Source organism: Cydia strobilella, chromosome Z, assembly GCF_947568885.1.
Source record: "Cydia strobilella chromosome Z, ilCydStro3.1, whole genome shotgun sequence".
NCBI lineage: Eukaryota > Metazoa > Arthropoda > Insecta > Lepidoptera > Tortricidae > Cydia > Cydia strobilella.
Genome location: NC_086068.1, coordinates 59,343,199 through 59,370,888, shown reverse-complemented (window position 1 = coordinate 59,370,888; position 27,690 = coordinate 59,343,199). Strand labels below are relative to the sequence as shown.

Sequence of the window (27,690 nt, the reverse complement as noted above, 5' to 3'; positions counted from 1 at the left end):
TCCTTAAATTTTCTGTGTTTAATTATTAAATATTTAGTTTATATATTAGCTGTTAATCGTATAGTTAATTATGTGGAACTTCGAAGATGTGCTTGAAGCGATGCTCCGGGATCCACATGTCTTCATCCTACCAGAGGAACTTCACGACGGCGTCGCGAACCGTGTGCGCATTTGTAAGTCATTTATACGTAACTTCCATAACGCATTTTCTTGATGGCTTGGTCATGGAATATAAAAATTGTTTCTTTTCAGGTGTCCTAAGCTCGAATCATCGTGGGAATCGTGGGAATGATTTACAAAGTGTACCTACCCATACAGAAGATGGTATACTCATTAGAAAACTCCATGTTTCAAATCTACCCCCAGAGGTAAAAAAAAACTCATTTATTACATAATGTGTTATAAAATGAATATAAATCTAAAACTAACTACAATTATAATAACTAAAATTAAAAATACCTTTTAAAATATGTGGTATTTTCTATAAAAAGGGACCTTATTGTCGATGGCGCTTGCGCGATTTGCGCGAACGGGTAAGGGGATTTAAACGTCCATTTTTTAGTTTTTCGTAAATAACTCATAAACGGTGGCCCATAGCAAAAAGTGTTCTTATACGTAAATAGTCTACATAAAATTGCCTACAAGAAAGATCAGTACACTTTTTGCTAGGATCTATATTTACAAAGATATTAAAGCGGGAAAGTTAATTAAAATCAATTTTATGGTCCGTTTTTAGGGTTCCGTACCCAAAGGGTAAAAACGGGACCCTATTACTAAGACTCCGCTGTCCGTCTGTCCGTCTGTCACCAGGCTGTATCTCATGATCCGTGATAGCCAGACAGTTGAAATTTTCACAGATGATGTATTTCTGTTGCCGCTATAACAACAAATACTAATAAAAAGTACGGAACCCTCGGTGCGCGAGTCCGACTCGCACTTGGCCGGTTTTTTTATATTTTTGTAATCAACTTGTAAACAGTGGCCACTAGCTAAAAATGTTATTAAACGTAAATAATCTCCACATTTTTTTTACAAAAAAGATGTAGGTAGTACACATTTCGCAAGGAAATTAAAAAAGATATTAAAGAGGGAAAGTTAATAAAAATTAATTCTGTTATTTTTTTTAGTTTTTCGTAAATAACTCGTAAAGTATGACCCATAGCAAAAAAAAACTGATACATAAATAACTAACGAAATGATCTACAAGAATCATGTAGGTAGAACACTTTCACTAGGATCAATATTCAAAAAGATACTAAAGTGGAAAGTTAATTTTGTTAGTTATTTATGAATCAGAATTTAAATGCTATGGGTCATACTTTACGAGTTATTTACGAAAATCTTAAAAAAATTAACCTTAGAATTAATTATAATTAACTTTCCCTCTTTAATATATTTTTTAATATTGATCATTGCGAAAAGTGTACTGCATCTTTTTTGTAGAAAATTTTATGTAGATTATTTACCTATAAAACATTTTTTGCTATTGTCCACTGTTTACGAGTTATTTACGAAAATATAAAAAAACGAACCATAGAATTGATTTTAATTAACATTCTCTCTTTAATATCTTTGTAAATATTGATCCTAGCTAAAAGTGTACTGAGACTTTCTTATAGGCAATTTCATGTAGATTATTTACATATAAGAACACTTTTTGCTATGGGCCACCGTTTACGAGTTATTTACGAAAAACTAAAAAAATGGATCTTTAAAAGTTGCCCATACAAAACATGCTTATTCTAGCATCCTCTACACGATAGCAAAAAAAATAGGTTTCATAATGACCCGCGCTCCCTTTGCTATACCCACAGAAATAAATATACCATAGAAGACGCAAATGCATCTACTTTGCGTGTCCGAACCCCGACCAAGCGTCGAGGTTGACCGTCGCTCTTTACAGTCCACGCGCGTCAGTTGTTGCAGCCGTCCGTGAAAACTTAAAAAATGCTTGGTTACATGATAATTAACTGCAAAAACCCAAAAATTGCGCGCACAAAGGCAAGAACATATTTCCTATAATTAATTTTAAAATTATATTATGCGTAAATTTTGTATGAAAAAATCGGCACGCTTGGTTTCAATACAAATCGTGGTATTTGCGTCATCTAGCGTATATATTAAATCTGTGGCTATACCCCAACCCGGGGGCCTTCTCTACTATTCAATAATATATTTGTAGACATCAGAGACAGAGCTGCTCGGAGTGTTTGCTCAATACGGGTGCATCAAAAGCTGTCATCTGCAGATGAGAGGCCGATATGCATTTGTGACCTTCATAAATCCTACAGATGCACACAGGTAAGAAAAATCAATCAATAATGATAATAATAATTATGTTTCATAATGAGTCTCGTCGTTATTTATATATATAGTATATATGTATATTATATTCAAAATTTAAATAACATAATAATTATAAACTAATAATATATATCAAACTAAAACTATCATTAAAATAAACTAACTAAAACTAAAAAACCTAATATTGTCTTCGGTTACCGCGATAGTTACTCATGAAATAAAACTATGAAAACGGATTATATCGCGTATATTGAATTTATAATACATCCCGACGTTTCGAACTCTTTACAGCGTTCGTGGTCAACGGGTGAAAGGTTTATAAAAAACCTAACTTAAAAATAAATACTAAAAACTTACAACTAAACCGGGACCCTTGGGCAGGGTTCCCAACACGCAGGCAGCATTCCCGCGCTGTATTGCAATGGCAATCCTTTGTGCGAGAAAGCTGCCCGCGCGAGGGTCGCCCGTTGCCTCCCTCAGGCGTTTATATTATATTTGTATATATGTGATTATATAATATTGTCTTCGATTACCGCGATAGTTACTCATGAAATAAAACTATGAAAACGGATTATATCGCGTATATTGAATTTATAATACATCCCGACGTTTCGAACTCTTTACAGCGTTCGTGGTCAACGGGTGACCCGTAGTCCGTAGTAGCCTCAAGGGCCTATTTTAGATTTAAGCTAGTTATTAATTTCGTTTACGTAGTACCACTGTATATATCTTGTATTTCAAAAAATACTTATTACAGAGCACTCATGGCATCATATCAGAAGGTGATGCTGCAAGGTTACCGGCTCAAAACATCTCCCGCGGACAGTTGGCACCAACCTGTCGAGGATGCTGATGGCCAAGTCAGATGGAAACCTACGAACCGGCAATATGGCAGGATTTTAAAATTTCTATTATTTTTTATTCATTTCATTATTGTCCATTAAGGCAAAGAAAGATATAACTCCGTAATAGATGGATACAGTCTAAGGAAAAAAACGTGCCTCGAAAATCAAGAAAATTTGATTCTCGTTCAGAGGGCGCTACTAGCTTTGGCTTACTGTCGTATAGATGGAGTTGACGGTTTCGTTTGTTATTTAACAATTTAAACGCATATCAGTGAAAGAACATGGGTCAAAATCATAAAAATAATTAATGCAAATAAAAAAAAACATTTATCCATATTTAAATACATTTTATCGTATTTTTATAAATCTTCTTTTTTAGTTTTAAAGTGTGTCGACAGATGGCAGTGAATTTACCGGGGTTACAAAATTTACTATGACAGTACCGCTCTAGTATAAGTTACTCTATGATTAAGGGCTTATTACACTTTGCTAAATTTAGTGACTAACAAGAGGGCCGCCGCTATACGTGAGACGCGATAAGAGATACATCGTATCGCGTCTCACGTATAGCGGCATTAGCGGCGTCCCTCTTGTTAGTCACTAAATTTAGCAAAGTGTATTTTGCTAAATTTAGTGAGTAACAAGAGGGACGCCGCTATACGTGAGACGTGATAAGAGATACATCGTATCGCGTCTCACGTATAGCGGCATTAGCGGCGTCCCTCTTGTTAGTCACTAAATTTAGCAAAGTGTAATTAAGCTCTTTAGGGTGAAGCAATTTTATTTTTCAAGATTCAGAATGATTCAGCAGTTTTCATGCAAATTTCATGTAAAACTACATGTATGTAAAATGTATAATTTTGGTGCAATAAAGAATATTTACTTACTTACTTACTTACTTAAATACATTTTATCGTATTTTTATAAATCTTCATTTTTAGTTTTAAAGTGTCGACAGATGGCAGTGAATTTACCGGGGTTACAAAATTTACTATGACAGTACCGCTCTAGTATAAGTTACTCTATGATTAAGGGCTTATTACACTTTGCTAAATTTAGTGACTAACAAGAGGGACGCCGCTATACGTGAGACGCGATAAGAGATACATCGTATCGCGTCTCACGTATAGCGGCATTAGCGGCGTCCCTCTTGTTAGTCACTAAATTTAGCAAAGTGTAATTAAGCTCTTTAGGGTGAAGCAATTTTATTTTTCAAGATTCAGAATGATTCAGCAGTTTTCATGCAAAATTTCAATATTCTATAATATATTCTATTCCTTATTATTTTTATTTTCTTATTATTTATTTTTATTTGGGCCTCATTGCCTGAATCATATAAACAAAAATCTTCATGAAAAGTAATTATATATTTAAATTTAATTTTTTTTATTTTATTTTTTATTTTTTTGTGGTTCCAAAAAAAAGAGATGTTGGAGTAGAATGTTAATATTTTGCCTTAAAACCTCTGAAACTATAGATCTTTGATTAATGATAGTAGGAATGAACACAAAAAAAACCAGCCAATTGCGAGTCGGACTCGCGCACAAAGGGTTCCGTACCATTACGCAACAAACGGCAAAAACTCACGTTTGTTGTATGGGAGCCCCTCTTAAATATTTATTTTATTCTGTTTTTAGTATTTGTTTTTATAGCGGTGACAGCAACACATCATCTGTAAAAATTTCAACTGTCTAGCTATCACTGTTCATGAGATACAGCCTGGTGACAGACGGACAGAAAGCGGAGTCTTAGTAATAGGGTCCCGTTTTTACCCTTTGGGTACGGACTAAAATATGTTTTTTTGGTAATAATGAATAATGGGGTGGCCCATTATTCATTTCATTTCATTTATTCGTTGTAAAATCATGTAATAAAATCAAATTAAACAATGTCAATCCATAGGGCACACAACATACTTAAAACTAGTCTAAAACTAATTAAATTAGGTAAAATCAAAATCGATTCAATTAAAACGAAATAGATTAATTTAAAACTAAATAAATTGAATTAAATTAGAAATAATGCTAAGAGAATAGAAACATTTGGTTGCGAAGACGGTTGTGGAACACCCATCATAAAACATTATATTCATAGTATTGAAAGAATTCAAAAGAAGCTCATCAAACATTTAAAATATAAAAACCTTGTGTCAACTCAACCGCTTAACCTGAATAAACTGGTGTCTCTTGAAAGCCGGCGCACATTAAAAGATCAAATATTTTTGTATAAAGTATTAAGAAATTTAATTGACTCCCCTTATTTGTTAAGTAGACTTAGCTTTAAAGCTCCCCGCTTGAACACACGGCGTAGCGATAAATTATTTTGTATTCCCTTTACTAAAAAGAAATACAAATCAAACTCCTTTCTGATAAGAGCTTGCAAATTTAATAATGATATTTTCTCAAAAATTTATATATTTAATGACTCCTTGTCTAAATTTAAACGTCAAGTACTTCTGGTTTTAAATAAACAATCGAATTAAATACTCTGTAACTTTACACTTAATTGCAAATGTAATGTATAAAAATAGTTGTATCTTCATTAATTTGGCCCCTGTCCTAATTCGACCCTCGTTGTTAATCTTTAAGTTTAGTTATCCTGTATTTTGTTTTTCTTTAATGAGCTATTAAGTGGTGGCAACTGTCCTGGTTTATGAATTATGTATAAGACACTAGTTATAAGAAACATGTACCGTTTGTGCCCAAATAAACATTAAAACACTAGATTCCCCTTCTTTTTATTATGATATTATTTTATATATTTTGTATTATTTAACGTAATAAAGTTTATTTCCCTCATAAGTATGTAGTTGCCGTATAATATACCACTTTTAACTGTTAAGAAATAATACAAATAAAAAATGCAAATTCTTTAAAATAAATAAAAATAAATATAAAAAATAATTATGCTATAATATAATATTATTATCTAACTTAAACAAAGAGTTGCTTCAGTCGCCATATGATTTATGAGAGGTGTCTGAACTACCTGAAATCAAAATCAAAACCAGTGTTTTATGTGCAGCACCTTCAGTATAGTATAGACTGATTTGATCACCTTGCAGTTTCGATATTCATTAAACTAATTGTTTGTTACAGGCCAAGTTCCCCTGGCATCTTCAATTGGTGAAGCTGGACCACAAGATAATAAAGCAGAGGATGTAAGTCAACAATTTTGTTTTGTCTTGCTATATTTATTAGTTAAATAGTTATTTGTTATACAAGGGTGCAAAGTTGTATTTTACCCGCGAGTGTTTCAACACACGAGAAGTAAAATACAACTTTGCACCCGTGTGTAACACAAAACTTTTCCCCTCACTATAGCGAGGAAAGTGCAACATCCACAGACGTTAGATCATCTTCATCACTGGAATCACTTATTTTTTTACGATATTATAACAGAAAACACTGGAAATTCTGATTTTTACGTGAGTCGGTGAAAAGTGTTTTTAAGTAAAAAATTTGTTGACAAATGTTGACATTTCTGTTCTGACGTATGAAATGTCAAGGATGCGTTTCGAAATTGCATAGACTCAACTTGTGCGTTCAGAATTATATTTAACATCATTATAAAAAATTTAACGTTTCTTATGGAATTTGCAGGTTTATGACTTAAAATTATTAAATAAAGCTGAATTTGGTATTTTTTATTAGATTCTCAAACCATTTATTTAATTATAATTAATATCGAACGAACCATTATTATGTGCGTTTTACGTTTTGTATCTGTCAAGCTACTTAAACACGCTCCATCCAAGGTCAAATTACTTTCCCCACTAGTGGATAAAATGCGTTTTTCCCCCGCTTGTTTTAAAGGATAAAAGACGGCTTTCCGAGCTAGTGAGGGGAAAAAAATTATATCACACTTGCTCGAAAAAGATCTTTTCCCCTCACTAGCTCGGAAAGTTGTCTTTAATCCTTCAATACAAGCGGGGAAAAGCGCGTTTTATCCACTAGTGGGGAAAGTAATTTGACCTTGGATGGAGCGTGTTTAAGTAGCTTGACAGATAACAAAACGTAAATCGTTTATGATAATGATTCGTTCGATATTAATTATCATTAAATAAATGGTTTGAGAATCTAATGAAAAATACCAAATTTAGCTTTATTTCATGATTTTAAGTCATAAACCTTAAAATTCCATAAGAAACGTTTGTTTTTTATAATGATGTTAAATATAATTCTGAACGCACAAGTTGAGTCGATGCAATTTCAAAACGCATCGTTGACATTTCATACGTCAGAAATGTCAACATTGTCAACAATTTTTTTACTAAAAAACTTTTCTCACCGACTAAAAACACACAAATTCCAGGGTTTTCTGTTATAATATCGTAAAAAAATTAGTGATTCCAGTGATGAAGATGATCTAACGCCTGTGGATGTTGCATTTTCCTCGCTATATTGAGGTGAAAAGTTTTGTGTTTACACGGGCGCAAATGTATTTTACTTCTCGTGTTTCAATTCTACACTCGCGGGTAAAATACAACTTTGCACCCTTGTATAACAAATAACTATTGTATGCTGCAGTCTCTCCAAACTATTCCTTATGTTAAGAATTAAATCAACATAATTTTTTGTTACTTTAAAATCTTCCTCCCCTATGAAAATTATACAGTAATCTTGCCTTGTGAAGTTTATCAGTTTAGTTCCTAAGTTATGTAGCATGTAGCTTTATCCATAAAGGCCCCTCCAGGTCCAGACTATGTGCGTGAATCGCGGCGCGACTTCGCGGAGAGAACATGTTGCGACGTTGACGTATGACTCGCAAACTTCACGGCGATTTCGCAGTTTGGTTCGTGCCAAGATGGCGGAAAAGCATCAGCTGATTGAGTTTAACTGTTAGTTAACTATGGCATCATACGTGATTTAGCTATTTTTCCACATTGTTTTGTTGCAAAACCGTAAAATATAGCCGCTTTATATAGTATAATTATTATTTATCTTGTCACATATGAGTCAAAATAGTGTGTAATGTGGACTTGTGGAGTATTGCCAGTTCGCGCTTCGCGCCTCCTTTGACGCGGGCTAATAAACCGACAAAAAACGGGGAACTAGGCGCGAAGGCGATGTCGTCAAGCTCACTATACTTATTAACCTATCGAATGAGCTGATGTCTTTACTGAATGAGCTGATGCCTTAACTGATACTGGAAAAACGATATATAAACATACTGCATACCTATACGAGGCCTGGACGTTAGTGAGATGACGATAATTCATTGCTGGTGTCCTACTTTGTTACCTACGTATAACATGAGTTACACCTCAGAATAATGACTAAAGCATAGAAGTCGGGCAAAAATGCTTCCCAAATATGTATACCCGTACTTTACTTCCTTACGAATTAGATAATGTGCCGAAAAGAGATGCATATATGCTTGTTATTTCTCATTTACGTACGGTGTCATAAGTTTGATAATTTGCTAGGGATGTAACTGTGTCGACTTTTTATATCGATAAATTATGCATAAGTTTATGTGCCGTGTAAAAGAATAATCACGAAATTGGCAAATTGATAATAGTCTGGCTAATGAAATTTGAACCTGAAAAAACGCGGCAATTTCAAGAAATCTGTAGCAGGCGGCTCGTTGAAATGAAATGCGTGGAATACAAGGATTGCATAACTTTTATACTTTTTATAATTTTCATATTCTAAAAATCATTAAAAAGTATAAAAATTATGCATTCCTTGGAATCAAAGAGCCGCCTGATATGAGGATTAATGCATGTACCTAATATAGCTTTTATCTCATTTGCAGTCTACCACTCAGAACCGTCTAACTATACCTCTCGTTTTTTTATCATTAGAAAGAAGGCGAGCGATCTTAACGTGTCGTTTTATCGAAAAACACTTTGAAAATAAGTCACAACAAATATAATATACGATCATTTACATACTTTTGCTTTCATAAGTAAAATATTGCTATATTTATAAAAAAACTTGTCAATAAAAAGACACGTGGAAATGGTTTACCGTTTTTTCTAATGCTAAAAGACTAAGTATAGTTTCTAGTCATGTACAGTCAGCTGCAGAGAAAAGGCACCCCCCCCCCCCTGCATACAAAGTTCTGTAAATTAGTATGGACGTGGGGTACCTTTTCTCTGCAGCTGACTGTACCAAATAGGAAATGAAAAAAAAAAAACGTTCGTGTAATATATATTTTTTATTTAATAATAGGGAATATTACGCGAAACTCGGCGTAGGTGGCGCCACTATCACAATCTGAGGGTCTATCGCGAAACAAGAAAATCGAACTTTCGTTATCTCTGTCACTCTTGCGTATTCGAGCGATAAAGAGGCAGCTAGATAACGAAATTTCGGATTCGAGTTTTCCGGTAGGTCCCCTGAAAACTTGTCAAAAACCTGTTAAAGGTACAGTATGAATAAGTTACTCTACGGTGCACTAAAAAAGCTAGTGCTGCACTCTGGTGGCAGAACATTGCAGTAATATCCCCTATTCCTCGTCCTTTGGAAATCTGAAATAAAAAGTTGAGTTTTGTGACCAACAATATTAATAAAAGGAACATTCATCAATGATCATTAATGTCTTTTTTATTAGGGTTCCGTACCCAAAGGGTAAAAACGGGACCCTATTACTAATACTTCGCTGTCCGTCTGTCTGTCACCAGGCTGTATCTCATGAATCGTCATAGCTAGACAGTTGAAATTTTCACAGATGATGTATTTCTGTTGCCGCTATAACAACAAATACTAAAAAGTACGGTCCCCTTGGTGCGCGCGTCCGACCCGCACTTGACCGGTTTTTAGTATTAAACTATAGTCTGGCAAACACAATCTGTCAGTAAGTAAGAACAAAGAAAACTATAGGTACAGTCGAAGGCAAAAATATCGATCCAGACAAATGGCTTAAAAATATGTGAACACGATTTTATTGTCTGAGCGTACACATATTTTTGAGACTTTGGGAATGTATATATATTTATGCCCTTGACTGTACTCATCAATTAATATGAGACAGTCCTGGGCCAAACTATAAGAAAGCTGTAAATGTCGATAGGTTATTGATCTGAGGTCGATACATCACTATGCCAAAAATATAACCTTTCATACTTAGCAGAAAAGTTCGAAAATATATGCAAAAATCTATATAGACTTGAATGCAAGTAATAATTACATAAACAACATATCGATTTCTATGTTTAGGGTCAGGTCCTATAAATTAATTTCTTCAAAATTAAACAAAACTCACCGATTAAAGGTTATCGGTTCGTGCGTATTTTCTTTTCTTCCTGTATGCGATTTACAGCCCTCTCGATCACACAAGACATTATCACAAAGGGAACTTCAAACCATTACAAATAAAAACGCAGCACGTTTACCAATAATCTTTCAGGAGTAGCAACAATATAATTAAAATAAACCAAGGTGACCGCTGAAACATCCCGAAATATTTGAACTAAAATAATACGACTATGTCAAGTTGTTACAGTTGACACCTACCTGTGAAATAACGAACATATATTTTATTTGGCTGGATTATATTATAGAACCACATAGGACCATTTGACATTTCCCGCAGTTCATCTTATGACAATACTGAAAAAAACGAAAGAACTTGCGGATTGTTGTCTCACTCACTCATAGACAAAAAGTAATAACGTGTTGTGAATACGATATCTTTTACCAAGCTTTTATTTTTGCCCGGCTTCTTTGCTTTAGTCATTATTCTGAGAGTTACACCTGATTATTCTAATAACACCATAAGAAAGTTCTTGAATAAATCCCAAAGCAAATATCACTCTTCCCGTAGCTTTGTTCGCACCCCACCTACTTTTCTTAATGTCGTTCGCGCGTATTCTCTCTTGTCTTACCCTCAAAACTCACAACGGTTATTTTACTTAAACATGACTACGAGCGCCATCTACTCTATGACGTTGGCAGCTATTAGCCGATTCGCGATATTCGCGACAGGCGTGAACAATCTGCGAAATCGACGCCACACTACGTTCGCGGCTTCGCGCCGTGATTCGCGCATAAGTGTGGAGGGACCTTAATATAAACACATTTTATGGTATTTTTATACATCTTCATTTTTAGTTTATTCGTGTGTCGATAGATGGCAGTGAATTTACTGTGGCTACAAAATTTAATATGACATCCATCAAAATACAGTACATCCAGCAACTCTTGAAGTTTATGGAATAATTTTATATTTGAGTTCACGATAAATAAATCATAATTAATTTCCTAAGCATATTTATAGTTAGTCAAGCAAATCTTGTCAGTAGAAAAAGGCGCGAAATTCAAATTTTCTATGGGAAGATATCCCTTCGCGCCTACATTTTTTAAATTTGCCGCCTTTTTCTACTAACAAGATTTGCTTGATCAACTTTAAAAAAAAATTGTACCATAAATTAAGTCTTATATTTATATTTTCTAGTCTTTATTATTCTATAAATGTGAATTTAATTTGTATTTGCAACACCATCAGCTGCCATTAGTTCCCTGGCTAATTGACTGTCATAGGCACGTTTGTACACTAATAACTTCCTTGCCACACTTAAAATCTATACTATTTGAGACAGTTGTAAATTGTAAAACTGTTTTATCCATACCAAATGTAGTGTCACAGTCTAAGTATACAGGTTGACCTTAGCCATTGGACAAACCCTGAAATCCCAAGTAGGGTTACTTCTCGGGAATGCTCTAACGCTAATATTTTTAGGGTTCCAAAGGTTAAAAACGGGACCCTATTACTAAGACTCCGCTGTCCGTCTGTCCGTCTGTCTGTCACCAGGCTGTATCTCATGAACATGTGATAGCTAGACAGTTGAAATTTACACAGATGATGTATTTCTGTTGCCGCTATAACAACAAATACGGTGGGCGAGTTCGACTCGCACGTGTCCGGTACGTAAATAAAGATAAAAAAAAATTTCAAACAAAAATTAATTCAAATGATCGACAACAAAAAGAAACATACTGTTTTAACCATTGGCAGTGTTTTTGACAACTTGTTCGAAAATGTGCGGCAATGATGACATTTGTCAAAAGTCAGAATCTTATTAATGTCATAAATAAAAAAGATAATCAATAAGGTCAAAGAAGGTTTCATACTATTTATTACCTCAGGAGCTATTAACACATACAGGCTGCTCCAAAATAAAGTAAATCGTAATTTGGTTATTTCTTCGTAACCGCTACACCGGTTGTTTGGTACACCGCTACAAAATTTGAATCTCGAGCTTTTTTCTAGTGACAAGATTTGCTTTATTTTAATTTGCTTGACCAACTATATACTGCCGGGGCGCACCGTATCGCGCAGGAACTCGCCGCTGCCCCGCGCCCTTTCACTGCTCAATGCGCTCCTGGCATCGACGCCTGAGTGCGACCTATTTGCGTGGCGATGGACGGCAGTGTATAATGAATGCCTGAGACTCTGTGAGGCGATGGATGCTAGGTGCTCAACTGTTCCAACATAATTTGTCTGTCTGTCTATACTAATGTTATGTGATATTATTGTTGTTATAATTGTTGCTGTTTTATGTATTATTATTGCTGTTAGTTTTAAGTTTCGTGACGCATTGGTTCAACTGTAATGTCATGTAAACATTCTTATCAATAAAATAAAATAAATACTGTAAGTTCTCAAAAACTCTTTGTTACAGAATGCAGAAGAAAAAGAAACATACACAATATTAGACATACTGAACTGGGACTGTCTAGCGCATGTGCTCAGCTTCGTTCCCATCATAGACTTGATCCGGTCAGAGCGCGTGAGCAAGCGCTGGCAGTGTATGGTCCAGGAGCATTATAATAGTTTGTACATTCTGATAATATCTGAACCATAGACATAGTATATACAAGTAGTTATAGACGCGCCACCGAGCGATCGGGGGTAAGAGAAATAATATTTCAGAAGCGTTGCGTCACACACGCAACGCTTTTTAAGCTCTCGTGCTAGGGCCTTAGGGGACATGTCTGCTGCAAAAATTGTTAAAATTGTGTCAACTGTATATTCTAAATCAGTCACCTAGGAATTCACTGACCGAACATAGCAAGGGGTTTCCACATATTAATTGTGTTACCCCTCCACACTCGTGCGCGAATCGCGACGCGAAGCCGCGAACGCGAGTGTGGAGTCTAGTTCGCCAATTAGCGAAATCAACTCCACACTCGCGTTCGCGGCTTTGCGCCGCGTAGTCTTGAGCGGGCTTTATACACCAAACACGTAAAATTACTTGTAGCTTATACTAACATGCAATAATTATACAGTATTGATGCTGCTATAGAGGCTACAATACACCACTCAGCATATGCTCTAACATATATATGCTACAGCGCTGGTCTTCCGTGGACCGTGGAGCCCAGGGCAAGAAGATAGCTCAGAACAGTAAAGGCAGTGTCAAAATGTGATTAAGCTTAAGCAACTATTAATTAACACAAATTAGAAACAATGTCATCATCATCATCATCATCATGTCAGCCGATAGACGTCCACTGCTGGACATAGGCCTCCCCCAAGGCTCGCCGCTCCGACCGATCCTGTGCCGCTCGCATCCACCGAATTCCCGCGACCTTCACCAGGTCGTCGCTCCATCTCGTTGGAGGCCTACCGGCAGTTCGTCTTCCGGTACGCGGACGCCACTCCAGAACCTTCCGGCCCCACCGGCCCTCAGTTCTGCGAGCAATGTGCCCCGCCCACTGCCACTTAAGGTTTGCAATTCTGCGAGATATGTCGGTGACCCTAGTTCCACTGCGGATATCATCATTTCTGATTCTATCACGCAGAGAAACCCCGAGCATTGCCCTTTGCGTGACCTTGAGCCTTCTTATGAGGCCCATCGTTAGCGCCCACGTCTCAGATCCGTATCTCATCACTGGCAACACACACTGGTCTAAGACTTTTGACTTAAGACACTGCGGCAATTTGGACGAAAAGATACTGTGGAGCTTCCCGAACGCTGCCCAACCGAGTCGGATTCGACGAGTTTGATCTTTCTCGAAGTTGGACCTACCTAACTGGACTGTTTGTCCCAGGTATACATAATCGTCTACAACTTCGAGCGCAGAGCCTCCGATTAATACGGGAGTTGGCACAACATGGACGTTAGACATGATCTTCGTCTTGTCCATGTTCATTTTCAGACCAACTCGTTCAGATACTCTGCTGAGATCAGCGAGCATCGCACTGAGGTCCTCCATGGTCTCAGCCATGACTTCGATATCATCGGCAAACCGAAGGTGAGTGATGTACTCGCCATTTACATTGATGCCTCGTCCTTTCCAGTCCAGAACCTTGAAGGCATCCTCCAATGCAGCGGTGAACAGCTTTGGGGAGATTACACCTCCTTGTCTGACTCCCCGCTGCAATGGAATAGGCTTCGAGCTCTGGCCCTGTAGTCGGACGGACATGGTGGCGTTTTCGTACAAACACGTCAGCACTTCGATATACCGGTAGTCAATTTGGCACCTTTGGAGAGACTGCAGCACAGCCCAAGTCTCGATCGAATCGAAGGCTTTCTCGTAGTCCACAAATGCAAGGCAAAGGGGGAGGTTATACTCCTCAGTCTTCTGTATAACCTGCCGCAACGCATGTATGTGGTCTACGGTACTATAGCCTTTACGGAAACCTGCTTGTTCGGGAGGCTGGAAGTCGTCAAACCTGCGTGCGAGACGGTTCGTGATGACTCTCGAAAACAGCTTGTAAACATGGCTCAGACGTGAGATGGATCTATAATTCTTCAGCAAGGTGTACAATGTACAAGAAAATATTTGAAAGTGGAAGTGAGTGGTTTGTGAATATGTAAAAATATATAAAGAGGTAGAAATCAGGCATGTATTTAGTTTAATAGATAGTGGAGCAGATATGCCTTAAGAGGGGGTGGTCTGTGGCCTTAAGGCATTAAGAGGTAGAAATCGGGCATGTATTTAGTTTTAATAGATAGTGAAGCATATATGCCTTAAGGCATTAAGAGGTAGAAGTCAGGCATGTATTTAGTTTATTAATAGTTAGTGGAGCATTATGCCTTAAGGCATTAAGAGGTAGAAGTCAGGCATGTATTTAGTTTATTAATAGATAGTGGAGCATTATGCCTTAAGGCATTAAGAGGTAGAAGTCAGGCATGTATTTAGTTTAATAAATAGTGGAGCATATATGCCTTCAGGCATTAAGTCCGCCATTTGTACTATTATGTATTGTGCAATAAAGTTTAGTAGGGATAGGGATACTAGTTTTCCTAAAACATAAACCCATTGTTTTAATAAATTTATTGTGTGCTAATGTAAGATTGCTAATGTGTAACATAAAACTCAGTTGTCAAATTATGATTATTATGAAGTTAGACTAATTTAGGAGAACAATAGGTACTAATTTTTTAATGTATTTAAATAAATACGTATTGTGGTGTTACATATGAAATTAGTAACCAGACTAAAGTTCACTAAACAAAAGTTTAAAAATTTATTCTACAATTCACTTTGATTTTCCTATGAGTGACAGACAAGACATAATAGTATTATCATATAGAACGGCCACGCATCGCCCCGCCCCGACTCGAATTTCCTCGCGCCGCGACACCAGATTGACGGCCGTTTGCCGACCGCTCAGTACTATTTTTAAGCACACTATGACTCATGCCGCGTGTACAGACGTGCCGTTCACACATAGAAACGCAAGTGATTTTAGATGTATAGCGTGTCCGCCCTGTGCTTTCGGTTAATGGATGCTTGAATGCCGTAGCTCTTGAAAAGAGACAAACAGAAATCACAAAATGACGTATAGGGAAAAGCGATTATCAACAGTGTTTATTAAGTCGTCAGTTATTTTTACCAGGTACGCGACTGTTCAAGACGTCATGGTGGCAACACGGTACAGTGACGCTAACGACGTTGGTATTACGGCGGGTGCTGCAGCGATTGGGCCCGAACCTGAAACGACTGCACATCGACAAAACCTTCCCGGCGCTCAACGACCGCACGCCGCACACGGTGGGCAAGTTCTGCCCCAACCTCGAGGAGCTCAAGGTGAAGTCACAGAATAAGTAATAGTATTACACAGAACGGCCACGCACCGGCCCCCGCCCCGCCCCGACTCGAATTACCTCACAGCAGATTGACGGCCGTTTGCCGGCCGCTCAGTACTATTTTTAAGCAACTTAATCACACAATTGGTAGTATTAGCTAGCTGATACATTGACCGGTTCTATCAAAGTCAATGGCATCTGTATTTTAGACTTAATTGACTTAAATAAAATGTTAAAGTTTTCTACAGAATTTTGGTAATTTTGCCACGGAATTTTAAAAATTTCCCTTAGGTTTGATTTACAAAAAGTCTAATCTATATATATCATATTGATTTCGTTTTTTTTTTCTCATTACAGGTTTTCGGGATGGATACTGAAAATTGGAATCCGGTTACTTCTGGATGTAAATTTTTAAAAGCAGTTTCCTTTCTATCTTGCTCGGAGGTAAGTTATACTACTAGTAATTTACGTCATTAGTAGAAGTACAATCCCAATGTCTTATTTATCAATGACTTTATAATGCTTATCACTATACAGGGTGATCAATCCAAATGGGTCATCAATCCAAATGGGTCATCAATCCAAATGGGTCAGTAGGGAGAAGTCTGAAACTATGAGAGTTAGCGACATCTGTTCTTAGGAACCATGGCGTCGATTTTAGATTTAATAATAATGACATTCAAACTTTTTTTTTAACTCATACAGATTCCTACTGACGCATTTGGATTGATCACCTGTATCATACTTTCGTCTCATGTTTCAGGTGTCTGACACAAGTTTACAACAAATGATGAATATAAAAAAAACGTCTATAGAAAGCATAACCGTAGCCGAAAACAGGCAAGTGACCGGTATGTTCCTAATGTTCCTATCGGGCTCCGAAACGTTGAGGCTACACACGCTCTCCTTCTACAACTGCAACAGCCTGGAGGGCAGGCTAATATGCGACGCCATAGACACGCTACCCAACCTCAAAACACTCAGGCTAGATGGATGCCCCGTCTCAATGTGGGAATTCGTACCACTCATACTCAACGAACTACCACACTTAGAAGAGCTATCACTCAGCGATTACAATTCTATAAAGTTCAACTCAAAGCCCCTAGTCAATATTGACTTTTGCAAATCATTGTCGAAGATGACCGAGTTGAGAGTTTTGAACCTCAGCTATAATATCTACATAACTGATGCGATAGTGAAGACGGTCGCGCAGACGTGCAGCAAGTTGGAGTCTCTCAATGTCTCGGGTTGTATTGTTAAAAAGTTCAACTGCTACAACTCTCAGCCAGGTAATTGCTTTAAGGATGACTCACGTTAGACCGGGCCGTGACCGGGCCGGAGCTTCCGGCGCTTACTTTTCTATGACATGACAGGTGATCACGTGATGCTTTCCATCGAAAACGAAGCGCCGGAAGCTCCGGCCCGGTCACGGCCCGGTCTAACGTGAGTCATCCTTTATGCTTCATTTTATTCCTTAAACTTGTTTAAAAGATCTTCATATGTTCTGAACATTTTTGGCGGCGAACGAAATGTACAATATTTCAAGTTATTCTATTTATGTAAGGTTAGAAATGGAACAAAACTGATGACTGATCGGCATAATACTATTAGTTGTCTACACTACCGCTCAAAAGTATTTAGGCACCCGCAATTTTCACCATACAATTGTATAAAAAAATATTTTCAAAATCATACTGTTCGATCGCAGGCAAATGACTCTCTTACATGTTGGATTGAATTTTTATTTAGGTAAATATATTGAGCCTCAAATTGTTGCCAAAGACATCCTTTAAAATTTCAAGTTTATTTTATGCAACGAGGTTCATACAAAATAAAACGATTTCGTGCTGGAAAACGATTTATGGATTTTTTCACGCCTACCGTTTGGTTAATAGGCAATGTACACGAATAATCTGCACATCATTTTGAAGCTCGATATGTCTGTTAAATTAAAAAAGTAAACTGCGCAAAAAACTGTTACCCGACTGCGACTTAGCGGCATAATTCTGAATGTCGATTTTGTATACAATTGTATGGAAAAAATTGCGGGTACCTAAATAGTTATGAGCGGTAGTGTATGCGTCGATGCCATTCATCTGACACTAAACTTTTAACCCTTAAATGCATAATGATGTATATATGCATCGTATATTATATATGTTTTTTTAAATACTATGATTTTTTTCTTTATTTTTCCCTCAATCTATACAACATGACACATCTATTTCAATTTATTAAAAAGTTATACAAAAAATCATGCATTTAAGGGTTAAGGTTTTTGTTTTAAGTTTATTCTAATGGGCGGTACACACCATCGCACCGCACCGCGATCTTGAAGCAGTTCTAGGAACAGGTAGTAAGAAGAAAGAAAGAAAGACATTTATTCCATAAAGCACACATACACAGGACAATACAATGAAAGAAAAAAGATATTTAAAAAAGGGAATATAAAAATAATAGCAAAAACAAAAACAAGAATAAAAAATAAAACAAAATAAAAAATTACACACGGGTCCAGCAATGTGTGCAGTAGGGAAGAGGCCCTGTCTCAGCATATTGTTGCAATTTGCAAGCGAGGCAAATTCCAACGCTGTTATTCTGCCAAGGCCTTAGGGAGTGACATATAAATATTAATAAGATGTATATAAATATATATATAAAAAAACCGAACCGTCAAAACGGTGCGATCCTACCTTACAGACTGCCGCACACGTGCGCCAGTGTTGCCAAGTGTCCCATATTTCCAAGTTTTTCATTTTTTTCCATGGAAATATGGGATCGAACCGTTTTGACGGTTCGGTGCGATATAATTGAGTTATCATAATATATGTTTTCAGACAAACAAATTAATAAAGTTTTCAAACCGGTGTGGCATGATACATCTAGGTGTACTCTTTAAAATTCACAACTCTCCCCTCCCCTCCACCTGACGCTACCCCCCCCCCCCCGCACCTTGAAATATGTTCCCGTTGGTGGTTTGTTGACATTCTCACGAAAACTATAATAGATATCAAAGAAGTGTCAAGGACAGAATTAATCCTCATTAAATTTGGAACAATAAAGGATTTTTGTACAAGTTGGACGGTATTCAAGGTATAAGTACTTGTATAACCTTAAAATTACAAAATAACCATACTCGTTTGACGACGTGCATTATATTTTCAAAACGAGTAGACGGATTTTAATGAAATATATCTAAAATTCACCGCAGTGAAGCCAGCTATCAAACAAAAAAAAAACACATTAAAATCGGTTCATCTGGTTCGTCGCTACGAGGTCACAGGTAGACACACAAATACCAAAGACATAATTCAGGGAAATTATCTAAAACTACGGCATTATTAATGGAAGACTTTTTTCAAATTGGAAATATTGAGATGTGTACGTTATAACTCCCCTCCCCCCACACACCCCCCACACCGCAAAGGGCCCGAAACGCGGTTTTTCTCAATTTTTAAGGAAACCGTTCAAGATACAGAAAAAGTGTGTAGGAACGAATATTGTAAATTTTTTTTAAAGAAAAGATCTTAGAAATGAAAAAAAAACGTTAAATTCTAAAACAATTGCATTTTTGGTGACAGATTGCACAAAAACTTATTAAAAAGCAAATTTATTGGGGATTATTTCGTTCCTACACACTTTTTCTGTATCTTGAACGGTTTCCTTAAAAATTGAGAAAAGCCGCGTTTTGGGCCCTTTTGGGGTGGGGGGGGGGTGTGGGGGGGAGGGGAGGGTCTATAACGTACACATCTCAATATTTCCAATTGAAAAAAGTCTTCCATTAATAATGCCGTAGTTTTAGATAATTTCCCTGAATTATGTCTTTGGTATTTGTGTGTCTACCTGTGACCTCGTAGCGACGAACCAGATGGACCGATTTTAATGTGTTTTTTTTTGTTTGATAGCTGGCTTCACTGCGGTGAATTTTAGATATATTTCATTAAAATCCGTCTACTCGTTTTGAAAATATAATGCACGTCGTCAAACGAGTATGGTTATTTTGTAATTTTAAGGTTATACAAGTATTTAATGAGGATTAATTCTGTCCTTGACACTTTTTTGATATCTATTATAATTTTTGTGAGAATGTCAAAAAACCACCAACGGGGACACATTTCAATTCAAGGTGCGGGGGGGGAAGCCCACGCCAGTACTACCTACCTATTCCTAGAACTGCTCCAAGGTCGCGGTGCGGTGCCATGGTGTGTTACGGCCTTAATACTAGTAATAGAATATATGCAGAAAATTCAAAACATCACATTTAAAAATAAACAGTCCTAATTTATCAATGCTTACAAGTGATGCAATCTATTAATCGTAAGTTGTAACCCCTCAGGCGTGGGCGTGAGTGACGAGGGCATCCTAATGATATGCCGCTCGTGCAAGGCGCTCAGAGAGCTGGACATCTCGTACCACGAGCTCCTGACGGACGCGGGTGTCGCGGCCACCGCGCGGTGCGCGCGCCTCGTCAGACTCACCGTGCGCGCCAACTCCTCGCTCACCGCCGCGCCCTTCGCCGCCGTGCTGGACGCCTGCGCCGAGCTGCAGGTAGGTGTCAGCTGCACGTCTCGTGTACAGCGCGCTGCTGACGCCTCGCCAGCCTCACCGCCGCGCCCTTCGCCGCCGTGCTGGACGCCTGCGCCGAGCTGCAGGTAGGTGTCACTGTCAGCACTGTCACAGGGCGTTTCTATGTGTGAACGTGTACACGCGTCATGCGTCATTGTGTAAGTTGCTTTTTCTGGCGTACTCTCAGTACTATTTAGTACTGAGAGTACGCCAGAAGTCCGCCAGATTTATGTCGCGGGGCGAGGTAATTCGAGTCGGGGCGGGGCGGTGCGTGGCCGTTCTGTATGATAATACTATTATGTATTCTGTGGCACTGTCAGCTGCCATGTTAATCCATTAATTACGTCACACGAATTTCGAGGTTTTTTTACCCCTCCCCCCCCTCCTTGTCACACTTGGTCATATTTGGCAAACCCCTCCCCCCCCTGGTGTGACGTCACATTTTTTCAATGAAATGGCAAATCGAATTAAATATTTATTAATATTTTATCAGAACACGTACACATATTACGACCGGTCTGACCTAGTGGGTAGTGACCCTGCCTGTGACGCCGATGGTCCTGGGTTCGAATCCCGGTAAGGGCATTTATTTGTGTGATGAGCACAGATATTTGCTCCTGAGTCATGGGTGTTTTCTATGTATTTAAGTATTTATATATTATATATATCGTTGTCTGAGTGCCCATAACACAAGCCTCCTTGGGCTTACCGTGGGACTTAGTCAATCTGTGTAAGAATGTCCTATAATATTTATTTATATTTGTTTATTTATTTACATTAGTAATTTTATAACCCAAACCTGATTAGGAAAGAAAGTTAAACGATTAAAAACGATTATCGTTCCAAAAACTTGTTATTTAGCTGTACAGTGAATAAAATAATTTAAATAGGTTAAAGTGACGTCACAAGTTTGTGACTCCCCTCGCCCTTGTCACAACATGTCACGTTTTCTTGAACGTGTAATGTAATTAATGGATGACCCCCTGTCAGGGCGCGCTCTTTATTTATTCCGTGATAATAATTTACATTTACTTAACCATCTGGCATCAGTATTAACGAAATAATACTTAGTTAAATCCCTTCATGTGTAATATTTCTTGTCCGGCTGGAGTCTGAACTCCAAAACAGAGAAATACGGCATTTTTGTATTTTTAAACGGATTTGTTTATACATTGACATCCCTTAAGCGCCGTACTGAACTGACAATAGCCTGTGGTAAACGTGAGTGCAACTAATCCCGTTGCCACACGCTTCCACGTACGTTACATTTCTATTACTTCTTTGTTTTTTGTTTTTTTTTTTTTTTTTTTTTTTTTAATTGAGAAACAAACAGTCTTAAAGTAAACATAAGCAACTTAGCTAATAGCTACAAATTGATTTTTTATAGACCTATAGTTTCCTAATTCACATATCGAGGTACAATTAAAACGTAATGATAAATAGTGCAAACTTGTAGTACCTAGTAGTTGTACATAATCAAAACAATAGTATACCAACTAATACAATAGCATATAAATGTATAAACAAGAGAAAAGACTTATACTTACACTTTTCACTGTTTTGTGATTATCAACATACGGCTATGTGTTATGTTTCCAGTTGCTGGATGTATGCGGTGACGGCAGCGTGTCAGCTCACGTGCTGCTAGAAGCGGCTACGGCGGCGCTCGCGCGGACGCCGCGCCCGCTCATGCTGCGGATCGGGGGGACCGAAATTGGAGAAATCGCAGAGGTACGGTACCTCTAACCTAACTTTAAGTTCAAATTTTGGTTATTATAAGGGTTCCGTACACAAAGTAACCCCATTACTAAGACTCCTCTGTCCGTCTGTATGTCACCAGGCTGTATCTCAACAACCGTGATATCTAGACAGTTGAAATTTTGACAGATGATGTATTTCTGTTGCCGCTGTAACAACAAATACTAAAAAGTACGGAACCCTCGGTGGGCGAGTCCGACTCGCACTTGTGTGGTTTTTCTTGTATGTGGTCATCCATTAATTCGCTTCCGTCTCGGCCGTCGCTTTTCGTCTCGGGTATGGTGGCCTGGTGGGGCTTCATACAATGGAGCTAGGGCGGAAACTGTTGTTGTTAATGCACTACCATAGTGTAATAAACAACACAGTAAATAATCCGAGTGTACTGTTCGGACTCGGCCTGTTCGTCCCGCCTCTTCGCGGGGTGCATATATATAAATAATTAATGATAATAATGATGACTTTAATGTAATTAAATTTATTTATTTAATAACCCTATACATATGTATGTAATATTTCTGTAAATAATTAATTGTGTTTCAATGTGTGTATTTGTTTTGTAAATGCTACTGTAGTTTGTAACAGCTAGTTTGTAAGCGACTTGGTTCAACTGTTATGCTTATAAATGTAATAAATAAACAATAAAAAATTAATTACATCACACGTTGGGGGGGTGGGTCAAGAAAATGTTACATGTTGTGACAAGAGGGAGGGGAAGTCACAAACTTTGTGACGTCACATTAACTTATGTCAATTATTTTATTCGTTGTACAGTTAAACAACAAGTTTTTGGAACGATAATCGTTTTTAATCGTTTAATTTTCTATTCTAATCTGTTTTGGTTCATAAAATTACTAATATTCCTTTTGTCAAAAATATTTTCATAAAATATTAATAATACTTAATTCGATTTGCCGATTTCATTGAAAAAATGTGACGTCACACCAGGGGGGGGGTTGCCAAATGTGACCAAGTGTGACAAGGAGGGGGGGTGGGGTCAAAAAACCTCAAATTCGTGTGACGTAATTAATGTATGAACCCTATGGCTAGGCTCAGGCTAATCGTAAGTTGTATGTACAGAGTTACCCGTCGCACAAGCTACTGGTAGTAAGCACCGAGGACCTGACCAGCAAGCACCTGTGGCCGGCGGACTTGATGGACCATGTCTTCGACGACAGCTCTGAATACTCGTCCGACGACGACATCATTTAAATCTTCAACGCATTCGACTCCGGTAACTATAATTACTCACTCACGTCTACAGTTACTCGTTAACCTACTGGTGTAGGCACGGAGGACCTGAGCAACCCGCACCTGTGGCCGGATTAGGGATCCATTAATTACATCACACGTTTAGGGGGGGGGGGTAAAAAAAAAAGACGTTTATTCAAGAAGTTGTAACATAGGTACACAATAAAAGTACACGATAATGCTTACAAACTAATTGAAAGGGAAGGTGGCTCAGCTGATGTCTGTGCCAAAAAGGCTTCGGGGCACAGCAGCCCCAAAGGTTTTCAGCAACGGACGCTGTTATTCTGCCACCGCCGTAATTGTATCTAGCTAAGGACAGTATAAACATTTGCACTAGTACATATAGGACATGATAGCAAAACCGAACAATGCGCAGTGGATAAAAAAGTGCTAACTAAAGTGCTAAATTCAAATATCTATTGAGCAGGTCACTCAACCAAAAGTGTACGTTACTTCCTTTTGGAGGTCCAGTAAATAAGCCTTACAACGTAGTTTGAAAACCGCCAGGGACTTACAGTTAACTACTGGTGGCGGCAAATTGTTCCAGCATTTAGACGCTGCATAACGAAAACTGCCTCCAAATGACTGAAGCCGGAGTAGTGGAAGAGAGATACGCTCTTGTTGCTCACGCAAACCTTTCAACTTTCGGTTAGGCTTCCATTCAAGTTTACGCGCGAGATAGGGTGGAATACCAGATTGTTTAAGCGTAAATACCATTGCCGCAAGCTTTAATATTCTTCTGTGTGACATATTCAGTTTACCCGCTTTATTAAGGTAAGGGCTAATATGTGAGCGGCGAGGGATATTTTGACAGAAACGCATGCATGAGTTTTGCACACGTTGAATCGCTCGTTCTGTTCTTTTTCTTATGCAAGGCCCATATACAACGTCTCCATAATCCAGTTGGGATAAAACTAGCGCATCTGACAAGCGTTCGCGAACATTTTGTGTTAGGTAGGGTCTAAGCTTATATAATGAGTTTAGTGCACCATAGCATTTTGGTATTATATTTAAATGATTTTATAAGCTGTACAGTTAAATAACAAGTTTTTGGAACGATAACCGTTTTTAATCATTTAATTTTCTTTCCTAATCTGATTTGGTTCATAAAATTACTAATATTTGTTATGTCAAAAATATTTTGATAAAATATTAATAATACTTAATTCGATTTGCCGATTTCATTGAAAAAATGTGACGTCACACCAGGGGGGAGGGGTTTGCCAAACGTGACTAAGTGTGACAAGGAGGGGGGGAGGGGTAAAAAAAACCTCGAAATTCATGTGAAGTAATTAATGTATGAACCCTTACTGTTCAATATTGCAATTAATATCATTATATGTATTTCAATTTGTAGATGGAGACGAAGATTGGTTGGATGATCTCGACTACGCGTAAGGGCTGTGTAACACGGCTGGGCCCATGTAACATATCGTCGCTATACTTACTCAACCTCATATCTGCAACAATCATTTGATGGAAATGTCGCTTTTCTTTCATTCGAATACGGGTGTTTTTGTCATCAAATGAGTGTTGCAGATACGAGGTTGAGTAAGTATGCTTATTATTTATTTATACACAATCGGTGCCCAATTGCATAATAAAGTACAAGATTTTATGCAACCATGTTATACCTCGCTTCCAGAAAAGTCTTTATCTGTGATTGTTTTTATTTTATTATTATTTAGATAAGAGAAATCATATATTTTTTATATCAATGTTAGTAGGAAACAGTTTGTTTCTGTTGAGTGATGGTAACATATTCGTTAAAAACTGATGCCTAACCTGTGATGGACGGAGCTTGTATTGTTAATTAGGTTAATTATGGAAACTGTAAAGTCTGAAACAATTGTGATAGAATTTTATTTAATTTCCCTTGTAACAGCACTAACAGCAGCTTAGTTTAAATGTAATATTTTAGCAGGGAAATTTTGTTAACATGACACTTATTAACATTTTAAATAGACTAATTGTTACCGAATTAATGGGTGTCAAAATTTTTATATAGTATGCTAATTTTCTAACCTCATGAGGCCATGTCCTCTAAATCTCAAAATTATTTAGAAGAAATTGCTTATTACTTTTATTTTAATTTAAGAAGAACTATTTTCTCTAGTTTGTTACTAAAAAAAACAAAAACAAAAAACAAAAATGAAAAACAAAAAAAAACCTATAGTGTGATGTAATGATGTTTATTTCCCAATTTAGACATTATTTTAAGTTTAGATTCCTTTTTCAGGATTTTTTGTTATTGTATTTTTTTTCTTTTTAGCTCTTTATACATTGCAATCAAAGATGATTATATTTTTCATAGAGAGAATGAGGTAAGTCTAATAATAATGATAAAAGTCACTTGTCAGTAACTATCATGAACTTGTTTTTCTTTATATATTATTGTAACTGGGTCATTTAAGTCATTTTGCATTCAGATGTTACTAGAAATGATTTGTGTTTTAGAATTTAGGATAAAGGAGATCATTTGTGAAAAGATCTTAGTTTTTATACACTAGTTATCTATAAGTTATTAATTATATACGTTATCATCTGGAATTACTAAGTTTTATTTCTTAAACATTGAACAAGTTATAGGGACCGTGCGCGTTGGAGGGTCTGCCATCTTGTAGCCTGAATCGGAACCATAAACATGTACATCACATGTACATTAGTGATTGACACTTCACGCCAAAGCAAGTGCTGCCATCTTGTGAGCTACTTTCAATTTCAATTTATTTATTTCGCTAGAACATACACAGTTGTTATGGTTACATGTCATTGGGATGTTATAGGTACATAGTGTAGCTATGGATGGTATAGAAAGGATGCCAATCTCTTATGGCAGAATTGTTGCAAAAGTGACCGCTTTCAGCTTTAATTAATAGTGCCTAATCTCTCCGGTGGCGCTAGTTAGGCTCTGGGACATGAGTATAACATGAACCATATAAGGCAACAAATAACCCGACCAAATTACGTAGGTTGTTTTTGGTAGTATTTCGGTGTATGGTGGCGCCGCCTAATTACTGTTTTTTTGATGGACACATTTCATACATAGAGATTTGGCTCCTTTATATAGTCTCCATGAGTGTAGCTATTAAGTGTTACATGCATGTATGGTCTACCACAATATGGCATGCAAAATCTTAGACTAACTTAAAATAATAATCTAAAAGAAAGCATAAACTACACATTTACGCCTCGCGGCAAAAATCTGACGTCTCTTGTGCTGCCCCCTACAGTTTATGCACGCTCCCTATACTGGAAATTCTTAATGGGTCAGTGAGGGCAGCTGCCAGATCCCGTGCTGCTACGCGAAAACGGTCTTAGAAGACCTTCCTTCGATTTCAAATTAATGAAGATTGGCGTTTACGCATACAGAATTTGTAATAACTATACAGGATGCGAGAAAAAGGTCATTTTTGCCAAAAAACATTTTTGATACCAATCGATCCCATTCCTATCCAGGATCAAAAGCTTGTATGGGACCAAAAAAACGGCTATAAAAGCCTCAAATCGAGGAATTTTTTCCCATACAATTTGTATGAAAATAGAAACTTTTATTTTTCGCATGCTATTTTTTTACGCCAATTGATTTTATTCCTATCCAGTATCTATAGTTTCCTAGGAGTCAACTTAAGGTAATGTACTAAAAAGCCACAAATTAAAGAAAACCTTTTCCATAATCCATACATTTACTATGGAGAAGAAGTGAAATTTTATTCACATTTTTCTATCTCGCCCATGAGTCCTACAGTAATGTCTTCATACAGTATTATGGTCCTTAAACGTAACATAACTGATTGAAGAGATAGAAAAATGTGAATAAAATTTCACGGTTTCTCCATAGTAAAATGTATGGACGAAGTTTTATTCATAAAAAAAAGTTTGTCAAAAATGACCTTTTCTCGCACCCTGTAAATCCAAATTTTCCAAAATCTGTAAACGCCAATCTTCATTAATTTAAAAAAGAGGGAAGGTCTTCTCAGA

The 27,690-nt window shown here is 37.2% G+C and overlaps 1 protein-coding gene across 1 annotated transcript; it reads left to right on the top strand.

Annotated features, from left to right (window-relative positions):
* On the top strand, positions 1–26,177 carry LOC134753795 (F-box/LRR-repeat protein 7-like). The gene is made up of 12 exons (XM_063689736.1): positions 1–173; positions 253–368; positions 2,183–2,301; positions 3,062–3,239; positions 12,781–12,931; positions 15,948–16,138; positions 16,495–16,581; positions 16,901–17,426; positions 20,474–20,685; positions 22,303–22,434; positions 23,539–23,692; positions 25,067–26,177. The coding sequence occupies exons 1-11, from the start codon at positions 71–73 to the stop codon at positions 23,668–23,670; spliced, it is 1,947 nt and encodes a 648-aa protein (XP_063545806.1). The 5' UTR covers positions 1–70; the 3' UTR covers positions 23,671–23,692; positions 25,067–26,177.
* The last annotated feature ends 1,513 nt before the right edge of the window (positions 26,178–27,690 follow it).

Coding starts and splice junctions, on each gene's coding strand:
- LOC134753795 (XM_063689736.1), top strand. CDS start 71: ATGTGGAACTTCGAAGATGTGCTTGAAGCGATGCTCCGGGATCCACAT. Junction 2,302..3,061: donor AATCCTACAGATGCACACAG/GTAAGAAAAATC, acceptor TACTTATTACAG/AGCACTCATGGCATCATATC. Junction 22,435..23,538: donor AAATTGGAGAAATCGCAGAG/GTACGGTACCTC, acceptor TTGTATGTACAG/AGTTACCCGTCGCACAAGCT.